The sequence below is a fragment of the Leptodactylus fuscus genome, chromosome 1, assembly GCF_031893055.1.
Source record: "Leptodactylus fuscus isolate aLepFus1 chromosome 1, aLepFus1.hap2, whole genome shotgun sequence".
Lineage (NCBI taxonomy): Eukaryota > Metazoa > Chordata > Amphibia > Anura > Leptodactylidae > Leptodactylus > Leptodactylus fuscus.
Window position 1 is genome coordinate 14,360,466 of NC_134265.1, and position 15,821 is coordinate 14,376,286.

Consider the following 15,821-nt stretch of genomic DNA (forward strand, 5'->3'; position numbering starts at 1 on the left):
TTATACAGTAACTGGAGGGGTCGGGGTGATGACTGTATCATTGTGTTGTCAGGTTCCTATAAGGTGTCAGGATGTCGCTGTCTATTTCTCCATGGAGGAGTGGGAGTATTTAGAAGGACACAAGGATCTGTACAAGGAGGTGATGATGGAGGACCACCAGCCCCTCACATCAGCAGGTAATAGACATGACTATATACACATGGACTTCCATTATTTGTATGTACAGAATGAATTCAGTCCCTGTCTGTGTTTCCTACAGGTAGATCCAGTAAGAGGACAACACCGGAGAGATGTCCCAGTCCTCTTCTTCCACAGGATGATCAGGTAGATGGAGATATTCCCTATGATGTGTAGACAGGCGGTGAAGTCCTTGTGGTCAGTCTTGGGTTATCCAGCAGTATTAGATGGTTTATACTTGTGGAGATGGAGGATAAAGCTGACCATAGACATTACATGTTGTCTGGATCTTCTCACAATCTTCTGGCTATGGAGACTGCTGGTTGGAATAAGGAACCATCAGGTTGGATTTCTACCAATCTGATCCTTTATTTCCCTTGAGACAAACAACTCCGGATGTATCTGGTAGAATTTGATCTCCTCCACTGACACAACCTGAAGCAGGTCTAGCCATGCCGATATACATGTGTATGAGTTTCTTGGGGTTGTCGTTGAGCCGTCATCTAATATCTCCTGCATTTCTAGTTTCTTGAAGACCTTTTTGTTATTAACCCTGTGTAGTTTGACCTTAAAGACAAAGTATTAATTCTAATCATAATATTTAACAAAGATTACTATAAAGAGGTTGATGTTCTAAATAATAATATCCTCAAAAAATGAACAAATGCAACATCTGAAATGGAACGTTATTATGGATATCCCCCCAATAAAAATATCATGTCAGGCGTGAAATACCATACCAAAGACGTCACTGACGTGAATATAAAGAAAATGGTATAATATAGCGGGTAGTTATACCACGTAGCTGCAGCTGTCATAGAGTGATAGGTTCTGCTTCCTAATAGAGGTAACGTACGAAGCCCTATGACAGTAATGTTTCCCCACCAAAGATAAAAAGGCCCCCCAAAAACAGACCGTCAGGGAAGCTGTACACTAATGCACAGGTCTAAGGCTAAAGGAACTTAAATCCCCGCTAAGGGGCTCCAGAAAACTCCACACTCCTATAGCCCTGCAGCTACTGTATACAGCTATCTAAACATGGATGGAGATGCACTAACAAAGGCAAGCAGCGCTATGTATAAAATAGACTGACTAAGAGGGAAGTATACTCCGCTGGCTAAGAAGTGGAGAAATATCCTTTTACTCAGCCACGTGATAAAAAAAAATAAAATAAAATATGAAATGCGTTACAAAGGACAGTGTAACATTTCGGATACCCATAACTTTGCTGGATAAGTTCAAGTTTTCATAAGTTTAATTTTAGGATTCGGGGAACTTTTTGACCGGTTTGTCGGTTTCTGATTGTGGGTGGCAGGATAAAGGAAAATGGAGATTTGGGCTTTTTTAAAAATATTTTTTATGCTATTCGCTATGTCAGGGAATTAGTGTAACAATAGTATGGGTCAGGTTTTTTTGGACTTGGCTATATGTTTTTTTTTAATTAGTATTTTTGAACGCATTGGGAAGTATTTCAATGGGAAAAAAAGGTTTTATTTTTACTTTTTTTAGATATTCGATTCATTTTTTTTTAATATATATATTTTTTAAGACCCCTATCATTAGTGGTTTGATCTCTAGTATAATACACTACAATGCATATATATTGCAGTGTATTGTGCCTGTAACAGAACCCACTGGCACCCCGCAATGACATTGATCTCTATCACCATCACGTATATGAACAGGGTATGCCCTTTAACCTCATGTCCATGTACGTGATAATGCGGAAAATTGGCAAAGATTTTTTCTTCTCATCTAGAACATTCTCTGTGACTTCTCCTCCTTCCTGCTGACATTACAATATTTTTTTTCACAGCTTCTGACTCAGGATAAAGATGTGAAGGATGTTAATGATATATCCATGACAATAAAAGAAGATCCCTATGTGAGTGGTGATGAGGAGTGTGAGGAGGACATTCCTACAGGTAACCTATATACAGGACAGAAGCCCAGCGTAATATATAAGTGATCAAATGATCGCATGTTCAAGTTCCCTAAGGTACAAAAATACAAGTTCTAATTAAAAAAAAAAAAAAAAAAAAAGAGAACACAAATTTTTAAAAATAATCCTCTTTACAAGTAAGAGTTGTAATGTGTATGGGCAAGCATTATCCTGCTGAAAAATGCCAATTATCCTCCTTGCCATAAGAGACAAAATGTGGAGGTAGGATGTCCTGTACATATCATTATGCATTTAGTGTCTTTGTATCGCTGCCTGCTTTGACCAACTATCCTATGTGCAGGGGCGTAACTACCAGGATAGCAGTGGTAGCAGCTGCCACAGGGCCCGGAACACTAGGGGGCCCGGTGACTGCTACTATCGCTGCAGATTATTATTTTTTTTTTAAATAGGCCGTTACCTGCTGGTGTAACTCCAGCACGTAACGGGCCCTATTTACTGCAGCGCCAGGGGCTGCCTGAAGATGGAGAGGAGCTGCCTCCTCCACAGTCCATCTTTTAACAGTAGTAAAGCTAACAATTGCTGCCTTTACTACTGCACCCAAGCAGCGGCCGCCTGCTGTCCGGGCCCCTGCTTCCTCCCGGCACTTGCATAGTGACAGCGGGCAGGAGAAACTTCTATCTCCTGCCCGCAGTCCCCAGGCCCTGTGCCGGCATCCATACTAGATTAATGGACCTGAGACATGACGTCATCAAAGGTCCTTTAATCTACTAACGTAGACTCAGAGTCTTTTGTGGGCAGAGCTACCTGGATTGTACAGGTCAGCGTACAATGGGGGGAAAGGGTTGTAGGCTGCGAAGAAGAGGTTCATGGGTGTGCAGGCTGTGTGTGAGAGAGTCTGCACTCCCATTCCTTCCTTTCTCACATACAGCCTGCACACCTATGTACCCCTCCTACTCACAGTCTGCACCCCTCATTCTGCCCTATTTGAACAAGAGGGGTACATGGGCATGTAGGCTGTGTGTGAGCAAAGAGGGTGACCTGGGGCGCAGGCTGTGGGTGAGCAAGAGTGTGGTGGAATGGGGGGTTCCCCCCTCCAGATCACCCTCTTGCTCGAACACAGCTTGCACCCCCATTTCCCCTCTTGCTTATACACACCCTGCACCCCACGTCACCCTCTTATTCACAAACAGCCTGCACGCCCATGTATCCCTCTTGGAGAGGGCCCCATGTCAAAAGTTCAACACGGGGCCCCGCCATTCCTAGTTACACCACTGCCTATGTCATGGCCCCCGCATCATCCCATCAGATGGGGAGCACTGTGCATAGAAATGTAGAAAGGTGAACATAGGTCAGATATGCAAGATATTAGAAAAAGAACCAGATGCTACAGATAAGATACTCATTTAGACACAACTCTAATATGGATAAATCTGTCCTTGTCACGCCAGACTGGACTTCGGGTAAAAACATCAACCAGAAGTGAGGGTCTGAAAAACCCAGTAAAAGACATCCTCTTGGCACTGACCACTAACACAATTCACACCTAGACATAGACAGATGGAGTCAGTGAAGGCTGACTTTTATAACAACACGTTTCGGAGTCAGTCTGTGACTGTAAGAGTGTCACCTGGGGAGAAGTTGTGGCCTAATCAGCAGGTAACAAAGGGGGTTTGGGGGAGTATGTTAGTAATAATGCTTATCCAGTGCAAGCAATGTCCTGGTAAGTTTTATTACTCCCCTGATAACCCCTACAACAATAATAAATGATTTGTTCTCTAAGGTCTACCATCAGATTGTGATCCACACATAAATATGAAGTAATTAATCTTTGTTTATATTATTAAAAAAATATTTTTATTTTTTTTTTTGGCAGATGACTGTACTAGTCCAGAGGGACAGCTTATATCTACAGATTTTAAAGTAGAAGATCTATATGAAAAGCATACTCCAAATATACCCTCATCCCTTCAGAATATTGAGCCGTCTGAGGAACATGCCATTACGCCAGATATAACCTCAGCCTTTCAGAAGAAGGAGGTGTATGGAGAACATGCCATTACGCCAGATATAACCTCAGCCTTTCAGAAGATTGAGCCATATGAAGGACATGCCATCACCTCAGAGACACCCTCAGACGTTTACAGCCAAGATATGTCCTCTGTTCCTATTAAACCTGAACTATCTTCTGATTCATCACAGACTGCTGAACATGAAAATGAAAGAACTGAGACAATAGAGAAGCCGTTTTTGTGTCCAGAATGTGGGAAATGTTTTACGAAAAAATCAAATCTTACAAGTCATCGGAGAATTCACAGTGGACAGAAGCCATTTTCATGCTCAGAATGTGGAAAATGTTTTATCTTTAAATCAAAACTTGACAGACATCAGAGAATTCACACAGGAGAGAAGCCATTTCCGTGTTCTGAATGTGGCAAATGTTTCATCCATAAATCGGGACTTGATAGGCATCAGAGAATTCATACAGGGGAGAAGCCATATTCATGTTTAGAATGTGGCAAATGTTTTACCCAGAAACAAACTCTTATTGAACATCAAAGACGTCACACGGGAGAGAAGCCATATGTATGTCCAGAGTGTGGACATTGCTTTAACCAGAAATCAAGTCTTGTTCAACATCTAAGAACTCACACAGGGGAAAAGCCGTTTTCATGTGCAAAATGTGGTAAATTGTTTAACCAGAAATCAGAATTTTATAGACATCAGAGAATGCACACAGGGGAGAAGCCATATTCATGTTCAGAATGTGGAAAATCTTTTACTCACAAATCAAATCTTGTTCAGCATTTCCGAATTCACACAGGGGAGAAGCCATATGCATGTACTATATGTGGCAGGCGTTTTAACCAAAAGGCAGCTCAATTTACACATCTAAGAACGCACACTCAACATACGTTTTCGTGTCCAGAATGTGGAAAATATTTTACACGGAAAGAATATCTTCTTGAACATCAAAGAAGTCACACGGGGGAGAAACCATTCTCATGTTCAGAATGTGGGAAATGTTTTTATCATAAATCGGTTCTTATTCAGCATCAGAGAGTTCACACAGGAGAGCAACAATTTCCATGTCTAGAAAGTGGAAACTCTTTCTCATGGGAATAACATCTTGAACTTCTACAAGGCAGTAGCTTTTTTTTTTTTTTTTTGAGAAGTATAAAAAAATACAACAGTAATATTCATAGTAAAGTCACGTCATACAAGGGAAAGAGCAGAAAATAATGGGTAAGAAATTATCAGGCGAGAACCAGCCTTATACTTTAATGGGAACATTCCCTTTGGTCTGCCCCTTTTGATCAGACACAGAGCCGGCTGGGATTTCAGGTTCTTATTGGTAGACCTCTAAGAGCCAATGTCTGAAACATAGATTAGATAGAGAGACTTCACAAGAAAATGATGTTCAAACTTCGTGCTTTATTCAAGTAAAGTTTGAGTGAAACGTTTTTCGGTCGAACAAGACCTTCCTCAGACTCTACAACATACAGTCCTATGAAAAAGTTTGGGCACCCCTATTAATCTTAATCATTTTTAGTTCTAAATATTTTGGTATTTGCAACAGCCATTTCAGTTTGATATATCTAATAACTGATGGACACAGTAATATTTCAGGATTGAAATGAGGTTTATTGTACTAACAGAAAATGCGCAATATGCATTAAACCAAAATTTGACCGGTGCAAAAATATGGGCACCTCAACAGAAAAGTGACATTAATATTTAGTACATCCTCCTTTTGCAAAGATAACAGCCTCTAGTCGCTTCCTGTAGCTTTTAATCAGTTCCTGGATCCTGGATGAAGGTATTTTGGACCATTTCTTTCTACAAAACAATTCAAGTTCAGTTAAGTTTGATGGTCGCCGAACATGGACAGCCCGCTCTCAAATGATCTGAAAACAAAGATTGTTCAACATATTTGTTCAGGGGAAGGATACAAAACGTTGTCTCAGAGATTTAACCTGTCAGTTTCCACTGTGAGGAACATAGTAAGGAAATGGAAGACCACAGGGACAGTTCTTGTTAAGCCCAGAAGTGGCAGGCCAAGAAAAATATCAGAAAGGCAGAGAAGAAGAATGGTGAGAACAGTCAAGGACAATCCACAGACCACCTCCAAAGAGCTGCAGCATCATCTTGCTGCAGATGGTGTCACTGTGCATCGGTCAACTATACAGCGCACTTTGCACAAATAGAAGCTGTCAGGGAGAGTGATGAGAAAGAAGCCGTTTCTGCACGTACGCCACAAATAGAGTTGCCTGAGGTATGAAAAAGCACATTTGGACAAGGCAGCTTCATTTTGGAAACAAAAATTGAGTTGTTTGGTTATAAAAAAAGGCGTTATGCATGGCGTCCAAAAAGAAACAGCATTCCAAGAAAAACACATGCTACCCACTGTAAAATTTGGTGGAGGTTCCATCATGCTTTGGGGCTGTGTGGCCAATGCCGGCATCGGGAATCTTGTTAAAGTTGAGGGTCGCATGGATTCCACTCAGTATCAGCAGATTCTTGAGAATAATGTTCAAGAATCAGTGACGAAGTTGAAGTTACGCCGGGGATGGATATTTCAGCAAGACAATGATCCAAAACACCGCTCCAAATCCTCAGGCATTCATGCAGAGGAACAATTACAATGTTCTGGAATGGCCATCCCAGTCCCCAGACCTGAATATCATTGAACATCTGTGGGATGATTTGAAGCGGGTTGTCCATGCTCGGCGACCATCTAACTTAACTGAACTTGAATTGTTTGTCCAAAATACCTTTATCCAGGATCCAGGAACTGATTAAAAGCTACAGGAAGCGACTAGAGGCTGTTATCTTTGCAAAAGGAGGATCTACTAAATATTAATGTCACTTTTCTGTTGAGGTGCCCATACTTTTGCACCGGTCAAATTTTGGTTTAATGCATATTGCACATTTTCTGTTAGTACAATAAACCTCATTTCAATCCTGAAATATTACTGTGTCCATCAGTTATTAGATATATCAAACTGAAACGGCTGTTGCAAATACTAAAATATTTAGAACTAAAAATGCATGCAGGGTTCCTCTGTCCGCTTGTGAAGTCGGACATCTTCACTTGCGGACAGGGAAGGACAGGCACGGAGTGCAAAAGAACGCACCCGATGCCCATTGAGATGAATGGCAGGTGTCAAGGACACAGCTAGTGTCCATGACAGATTTTGAGCGGACACTACATGTCGGACACCGATGGTAGTGTGAACGCCCCCTAAGATAACTATTCACACGCAGGTGAAAATGCCATATGTACAATATATACAACGAAAAAAGACAAACAAACAAAGAGGAACAAAACAAAAACAATACAAATAACAATTGTTTTTTTTTTGTTTTTTTGTTCCTCTTTGTTTGTCTTGTTTCGTTGTATATATTGTACATATGGCATTTTCACCTGCGTGTGAATAGTTATCTAACACTGAATTATTACATTATGTTGTAGAGTCTGAGGAAGGTCTTGTTCGACCGAAAAACGTTTCACTCAAACTTTACTTGAATAAATCACGAAGTTTGAACATCATTTTCTTGTGAAGTCTCTCTATCTAATCTATGTCAAGGGTTGGGACCCTGACTTCGCACAAGTAGGACCAGGACTGTATCCCTATTTCTAATGTCTGAAACATGTTACTGTCCTGTAATCCTGGCCCCTCTCCATAGAGAAACCATTGATCTCTACACCCAGTAAACCCCGCTGACCTCCTGCAGAGATGCAGCAGTCTCTGACCTGACACAGCACCTTTATCCCTCATGCTGCTCCTTTACATCTTAAGATCTGGTCTCTGAGATTGGTTGAGGGGTTAGTGAAGGTGTGAAATAAGTTCTCTGGGATATGTGTATTATCTATAACTTTTCAGTGTATTGTAACGTTTGTATAATCTTTCCCTATGGTGCCACTTTAACTGAGCACTTCTGCATGTAGACTGTACGGGTATCCTGTATGTTGCACAGACTAATAGTGAGCAGGGCCATATACAGATTTGCCGCTGCAATGTGTACACACGGGTAGGAAGATGCCGATTTATATGTATTAAATGACACGCGCACAATCTTGTGCATACACCGGGTCCGTGGTTGAACGGCATAGATGGCACATGGATGAGATACGTGTACTGCCTGTGCCTTCACTGACCCATTAATATCCCTCAGTGAGCCTGGATCACAAAACGGACCGGTTTAGGACATTGACCCAGCACGTGTTTGTGTACATGGAGCCTTATGGGTAATATTATTATTTGCTTCGTCATGACTTTTTCTCAAACATTAATGAACATTGTATTCTGGTGCTAATTTATCCCACCTATAACATGGGGCTCTTTTTAGGTTGTTTTTTTTTCCAGGGCCATACTTTTAAGTGTCTGTTATCCAAACTGCAAAAACACTGCGGGCCACGCAGATATAGATCAGCTGTGTACATAGAATAGTTCACATTAATTAATATATATATAACTGTTTAAAAACATTTTTCCCAATAAATGTTTTCTTATATATCTGATCTACTTGTACTTTCGTTGTGTCCATCTCTATCCTTTTTCACGTGGTTGTCAGACACGTCTCACTGTCGTTTTTATTAAGAGTCATCACACGGCCACCCGGTATAAGGAAAGCAAGGCTCAGGATGTCATGGCTGCCTGGTATAAGGGAAGATGGGCTCAGGATGTCATGGCCCAAAGGTATAAGGGAAGCGGGGCTCAGGATGTCATGGCTGCCCAGCATAAGATAATCCTTTAATAGTCACAGCGCGGGGAAATTTCAGTGTTACAGCAGCATAGTAATACATATACAGGATAATACACAGTAATATATTACAGAAGTAGACACACATATACTGAGATAAAAAAAACAATACTAGGAATCCATAGCAGCTAAGGAAGAAAAGAAAGAAGGAAGACTTCCGGATCATTTAGTTCTCTGTATGGAGTGATCTAAGCTTGGTCTGATGTAGATTATGAAGCCTGGCCGCAGTTGGAAGGAAGGGCTTGCGATAGCGCTCCTTCTCACACTTAGGGTGAAGCAGTCGGTCACTTACAGTCCTCCAAAGTTCCATCAAGGTCTCATATATGGGGTGGGATTTATTCTCCCGCATGGAGCTCACCACGGTCAGTATCCTTGTCACCCACCACCTGTACTGGGTCCAGGGGGCTCCCCAGGACAGAGCTGGCCCTCCTGATCAGCCTGTCAAGTCTATTTCTGTCCCTGGATGCTATACTGCTCCCCCATCATGCCACACCGAAAAAGATGGCTGAAGCAACCACAGAGTTGAAAAAGGCCACAAGAAGTGGCCCCTGGACGCCAAAGGCCCTCAGCCTCCTAAGCAGGTAGAGCCTTCTGTGACCTTTTCTGCACAGCGCATCCAGGTGATCAGCCCAGTAAAGTTTATTATTGAGACGCACACCCAGGTAATCATAGGTCTTGACTATCTCAATGCATGACCTTTGGATCTCCACCGGGGTCGGAGCACTTCTCCGTTTACCAAAGTCCACCACCATCTCCTTGTCTTCCCAGCATTAATCCTGAGGTGGTTCTGCTGGCACCATTCAACTAAAGTCAGCAGTGTACAGTGTGAAGAAAAATGGGGCAAGAACTGTACCTTGTGGTGCCCCCGTACTACAGATCACAGTGTCAGACACATAAGGGAAGCGGTGCTCAGGATGTCATGTTTGCCTGGTATTAGGGAAGTGGGGCTCAGGATGTCATGCACTGACCCCGGTATAAGGGAAGCAGGGCTCAAGATGTCATGTCTGCCTGGTATAAGGGAAGTGGGGCTCAGGATGTCATGTCTGCCCAGTAAAAGGGAAGAAGGGCTCAGAATCTCATGGCCACTCAGTATTAGGGAAGCAGGGCTCAGGATGTCATGGCCCCCAGTATAAAGGAAGCGGGGCTCAGGATGTCATGGCCACCTGGTATAAGGGAAGCAGGGCTCGGTGTCATGACCACCTGCTATAAGGGAAGCACGGCTCAGGATGTCATGGCCCCCAGTATAAGGGAAGCACGGCTCAAGATGTCATGGCCGTCTGGTGGTGTAAGGGAAGTGGGGCTCAGGATGTCATGGCGGCATGATGTAAGGGAAGCGGGGCTAAGGATGTCATGGCCATCTGGTGGTATAAGGGAAGCGGGGCTCAAAATGTCATGGCGGCCCGGTATAAGGGAAGTGGGGCTCAGGATGTAATGTCTGCCCGGTATAAGGGTAGTGGGGCTCAGGATGTCATGGCGGCACAGTATAAGGGAAGCAGGGCTCAGGATGTCATGCCCCCCCCCCCCCCCCCCGTATAAGAGAAGTGGGGCTCAGGATGTCATGGCTGCCCAGTATAAGGGAAGCAGGGCTTGGGATGTCATGTCAGCCTGGTATAAGGGAAGTGGGGCTCAGGATGTCATGTCAGCCCGGTATAAGGGAAGCGGGGCTCAGGATATCATGGTGGCCCAGTATAAGGGTAGCGGGGCTCAGGATCAGTATAAGGGAAGTGGGGCTCAGGATGTCATGGTGGCCCAGTATAAGGGTAGCGGGGCTCAGGATGTCATGGTGGCTCAGTATAAGGGTAGTGGGGCTCAGGATGTCATGGTGGCCTGGTATAAGAGTAGCGGGGCTCAGGATGTCATAGCGGCCCAGTATAAGGGTAGCGGGGCTCAGGATGTCATGGTGGCTCAGTATAAGGGTAGTGGGGCTCAGGATGTCATGGTGGCCTGGTATAAGAGTAGCGGGGCTCAGGATGTCATGGTGGCTCAGTATAAGGGTAGTGGGGCTCAGGATGTCATGGTGGCCTGGTATAAGAGTAGTGGGGCTCAGGATGTCATGGCGGCCCAGTATAAGGGTAGCGGGGCTCAGGATGTCATGGTGGCTCAGTATAAGGGTAGTGGGGCTCAGGATGTCATGGTGGCCTGGTATAAGAGTAGCGGGGCTCAGGATGTCATGGTGGCCCAGTATAAGGGTAGCGGGGCTCAGGATGTCATGGTGGCTCAGTATAAGGGTAGTGGGGCTCAGGATGTCATGGTGGCCTGGTATAAGAGTAGTGGGGCTCAGGATGTCATGGCGGCCCAGTATAAGGGTAGTGGGGCTCAGGATGTCATGGTGGCCTGGTATAAGAGTAGTGGGGCTCAGGATGTCATGGCGGCCCAGTATAAGGGTAGCGGGGCTCACGATGTCATGGTGGCTCAGTATAAGGGTAGTGGGGCTCAGGATGTCATGGTGGCCTGGTATAAGAGTAGCGGGGCTCAGGATGTCATGGTGGCCCAGTATAAGGGTAGCGGGGCTCAGGATGTCATGGTGGCTCAGTATAAGGGTAGTGGGGCTCAGGATGTCATGGTGGCCTGGTATAAGAGTAGCGGGGCTCAGGATGTCATGGCGGCCCAGTATAAGGGTAGTGGGGCTCAGGATGTCATGGCGGCCTGGTATAAGAGTAGCGGGGCTCAGGATGTCATGGTGGCTCAGTATAAGGGTAGTGGGGCTCAGGATGTCATGGTGGCCTGGTATAAGAGTAGCGGGGCTCAGGATGTCATGGCAGCCAAGTATAAGGGTAGCGGGGCTCAGGATGTCATGGCGGCCTGGTATAAGAGTAGTGGGGCTCAGGATGTCATGGTGGCTCAGTATAAGGGTAACGGGGCTCAGGATGTCATGTCTGCCCGGTATAAGAGTAGCGGGGCTCAGGATGTCATGGTGGCCTGGTATAAGGGTAGCGGGGCTCAGGGTGTCATGGCGGCCCAGTATAAGAGTAACGGGGCTCAGGATGTCATGTCTGCCCGGTATAAGGGTAGCGGGGCTCAGGATGTCATGGCGGCCCAGTATAAGGGTAGCGGGGCTCAGGATGTCATGGTGGCTCAGTATAAGAGTAGTGGGGCTCAGGATGTCATGGTGGCCTGGTATAAGAGTAGCGGGGCTCAGGATGTCATGGCAGCCAAGTATAAGGGTAGCGGGGCTCAGGATGTCATGGCGGCCCAGTATAAGGGTAGCGGGGCTCAGGATGTCATGGCGGCCTGGTATAAGAGTAGTGGGGCTCAGGATGTCATGGCGGCCCAGTATAAGGGTAGTGGGGCTCAGGATGTCATGGCAGCCAAGTATAAGGGTGGCGGGGCTCAGGATGTCATGGCGGCCCGGTATAAGGGTAGCGGGGCTCAGGATGTCATGGTGGCCCAGTATAAGGGTAGCGGGGCTCAGGATGTCATGGTGGCCTGGTATAAGAGTAGCGGGGCTCAGGATGTCATGGCAGCCAAATATAAGGGTAGCGGGGCTCAGGATGTCATGGCGGCCCAGTATAAGGGTGGCGGGGCTCAGGATGTCATGGCGGCCCAGTATAAGGGTAGTGGGGCTCAGGATGTCATGGCAGCCAAGTATAAGGGTAGCGGGGCTCAGGATGTCATGGCGGCCTGGTATAAGAGTAGCGGGGCTCAGGATGTCATGGTGGCTCAGTATAAGGGTAACGGGGCTCAGGATGTCATGGCGGCCCAGTATAAGGGTAGTGGGGCTCAGGATGTCAAGGCAGCCAAGTATAAGGGTAGCGGGGCTCAGGATGTCATGGCGGCCCGGTATAAGGGTAGCGGGGCTCAGGATGTCATGGCAGCCAAGTATAAGGGTAGCGGGGCTCAGGATGTCATGGCGGCCCAGTATAAGGGTGGCGGGGCTCAGGATGTCATGGCGGCCTGGTATAAGAGTAGCGGGGCTCAGGATGTCATGGCGGCCTGGTATAAGAGTAGCGGGGCTCAGGATGTCATGGCGGCCCAGTATAAGGGTGGCGGGGCTCAGGATGTCATGGCGGCCTGGTATGAGAGTAGCGGGGCTCAGGATGTCATGGCGGCCAAGTATAAGGGTAGCGGGGCTCAGGATGTCATGGCGGCCTGGTAAAAGAGTAGCGGGGCTCAGGATGTCATGGCGGCCTGGTATAAGAGTAGCGGGGCTCAGGATGTCATGGTGGCCCAGTATAAGGGTAGTGGGGCTCAGGATGTCATGGTGGCTCAGTATAAGGGTAACGGGGCTCAGGATGTCATGGCGGCCCAGTATAAGGGTAGTGGGGCTCAGGATGTCAAGGCAGCCAAGTATAAGGGTAGCGGGGCTCAGGATGTCATGGCGGCCCGGTATAAGGGTAGCGGGGCTCAGGATGTCATGGCAGCCAAGTATAAGGGTAGCGGGGCTCAGGATGTCATGGCGGCCCAGTATAAGGGTGGCGGGGCTCAGGATGTCATGGCGGCCTGGTATAAGAGTAGCGGGGCTCAGGATGTCATGGCGGCCTGGTATAAGAGTAGCGGGGCTCAGGATGTCATGGCGGCCCAGTATAAGGGTGGCGGGGCTCAGGATGTCATGGCGGCCTGGTATGAGAGTAGCGGGGCTCAGGATGTCATGGCGGCCAAGTATAAGGGTAGCGGGGCTCAGGATGTCATGGCGGCCTGGTAAAAGAGTAGCGGGGCTCAGGATGTCATGGCGGCCCAGTATAAGGGTAGTGGGGCTCAGGATGTCATGGTGGCCCAGTATAAGGGTAGCGGGGCTCAGGATGTCATGGCGGCCCAGTATAAGGGTAGTGGGGCTCAGGATGTCATGGCGGCCCAGTATAAGGGTAGTGGGGCTCAGGATGTCATGGCGGCCTGGTATAAGAGTAGGGGGCTCAGGATGTCATGGCGGCCTGGTATAAGGGTAGCGGGGCTCAGGATGTCATGGCAGCCAAGTATAAGGGTAGCGGGGCTCAGGATGTCATGGCGGCCCGGTATAATATAGTACTTGTACCTGCCGCAGTCTCACTGTGGTAGACTTAGTGAATGCTCAGGCTCGGAGGCTCCTGGGGGTACAGAGCCAACCAAACCCCCCACCATCTTTATATACTGAGGCCCGGCCGCACCACGCACAGGCAGGCGTCACACGCGGCTTTTTTGTAAAAATTGCATAAGAAAACTGAGACATTTTTTGAAGGTAAGTTTTCAGGTCCATACAGTTTGCTGGAGCCAAAATCTGGTTAAAACTGCTATGAAAACCGCATCATGTAAAACACGTTTCCTAATTTCTGAAGCAGGTTTTTACAGTCTGCCAAAACCTGTGTGAACATGCCCTAAAGGAGACGTCTCCCATACAGATGTGAGGTCTGACAAGATGGCGACCAGCTGAGAGACCCCTCAGAGCGCCTCAGGGGACCCCATAACACGAAAGAAGGACTGACATGGCGCACTAGAGGTACCAGCATGTCCCCCCCCACCAGATCAGGATCCGTCACATGACACAACACGGACTCCGTTTTACGTGGCTTTTTTTTCCCAGAAGTTACGTGAAAGGGTTAATACCGGGCCGGAGGCGGCGCCAACACCTCACACACCGCTATAAGGACCGGAGCGCCGAGCTGAGGAGAAGTCCCGCCCCTTCCTGTCTCATCACGTGACCGGCTCCCTGCGCTAGTGGTACAGGAACCTGCAGCAGTGCCATAGTCTACATGTGTGTATTGTGCTGAAGAGAGAAGAGCCGGGGGAGCAGGGTAAGAGGGGGAGGGGCTTACATGGGACTGTATGTGAGGAGGGGGAGGGAGGGATGTAGTTACGTGGGACTGTATGTGAGGAGGGGGAGGGAGGGATGTAGTTACATGGGACTGTATGTGAGGAGGGAGGGATGTAGTTACGTGGGACTGTATGTGAGGAGGGGGAGGGAGGGATGTAGTTACATGGGACTGTATGTGAGGAGGGGGAGGGAGTGATGTAGTTACATGGGACTGTATGTGAGGAGAGGGAGGGAGGGATGTAGTTACGTGGGACTGTATGTGAGGAGAGGGAGGGAGGGATGTAGTTACGTGGGACTGTATGTGAGGAGGGGGAGGGAGGGATGTAGTTACGTGGGACTGTATGTGAGGAGGGGGAGGGAGTGATGTAGTTACGTGGGACTGTATGTGAGGAGGGGGAGGGAGTGATGTAGTTACGTGGGACTGTATGTGAGGAGGGGGAGGGAGTGATGTAGTTACGTGGGACTGTATGTGAGGAGGGGGAGGGAGTGATGTAGTTACGTGGGACTGTATGTGAGGAGGGGGAGGGAGTGATGTAGTTACGTGGGACTGTATGTGAGGAGGGGGAGGGAGTGATGTAGTTACGTGGGACTGTATGTGAGGAGGGGGAGGGAGTGATGTAGTTACGTGGGACTGTATGTGAGGAGGGGGAGGGAGTGATGTAGTTACATGGGACTGTATGTGAGGAGGGGGAGGGAGTGATGTAGTTACATGGGACTGTATGTGAGGAGGGGGAGGGAGTGATGTAGTTACATGGGACTGTATGTGAGGAGGGGGGAGGGAGTGATGTAGTTACATGGGACTGTATGTGAGGAGGGGGGAGGGAGTGATGTAGTTACGTGGGACTGTATGTGAGGAGGGGGAGGGAGTGATGTAGTTACATGGGACTGTATGTGAGGAGGGGGAGGGAGTGATGTAGTTACGTGGGACTGTATGTGAGGAGGGGGAGGGAGGGATGTAGTTACGTGGGACTGTATGTGATCAGGTGGGTGCAGGTGTTAAGCTTACATCATGCCATGTACTGATATTTTTGGTTAATTGCTTGCCAAAAATTCCCAACAGGGCCAATTGATTTTTTAGGCAAAATCTGCCGTTGCTCATTATGACACTAATATTTTAATGGTTGTTTGGCTGCTGAAATAAGTCATTTCAGCTGATCACCATCTAATGTGAATCGCCAGCTTTAGGCCGAGGCCCCATGTTGCAGAAATGCAGCAGTTTTTTTTGTTATAGATTGCGTTGGGTTTTTTTTT

The 15,821-nt window shown here is 47.2% G+C and overlaps 2 protein-coding genes across 4 annotated transcripts in view; one reads left to right on the plus strand and one right to left on the minus strand.

Annotated features, from left to right (window-relative positions):
- LOC142195595 (uncharacterized) overlaps positions 1 to 15,821 on the minus strand; it is a 704,678-nt gene that overhangs the window by 593,730 nt on the left and 95,127 nt on the right. The gene's annotated exons all lie outside the window — the stretch shown is intronic.
- Positions 1 to 15,821, plus strand: part of LOC142189760 (uncharacterized) — a 207,115-nt gene that overhangs the window by 176,667 nt on the left and 14,627 nt on the right. The window contains exons 3-6 of one of the 3 annotated variants that reach the window (XM_075262252.1): positions 53 to 176; positions 260 to 324; positions 1,994 to 2,102; positions 3,954 to 5,410. The exons of 1 other annotated variant lie outside the window; for it this stretch is intronic. In XM_075262252.1, coding sequence (XP_075118353.1) covers positions 53 to 176; positions 260 to 324; positions 1,994 to 2,102; positions 3,954 to 5,203 — 1,548 coding nt within the window. In that variant the 3' untranslated portion in view covers positions 5,204 to 5,410. Of the gene's footprint in view, positions 1 to 52; positions 177 to 259; positions 325 to 1,993; positions 2,103 to 3,953; positions 5,411 to 14,449; positions 14,551 to 15,821 lie in introns of those variants that run through there. One more of the 3 variants, XM_075262251.1, reaches the window with a different exon arrangement.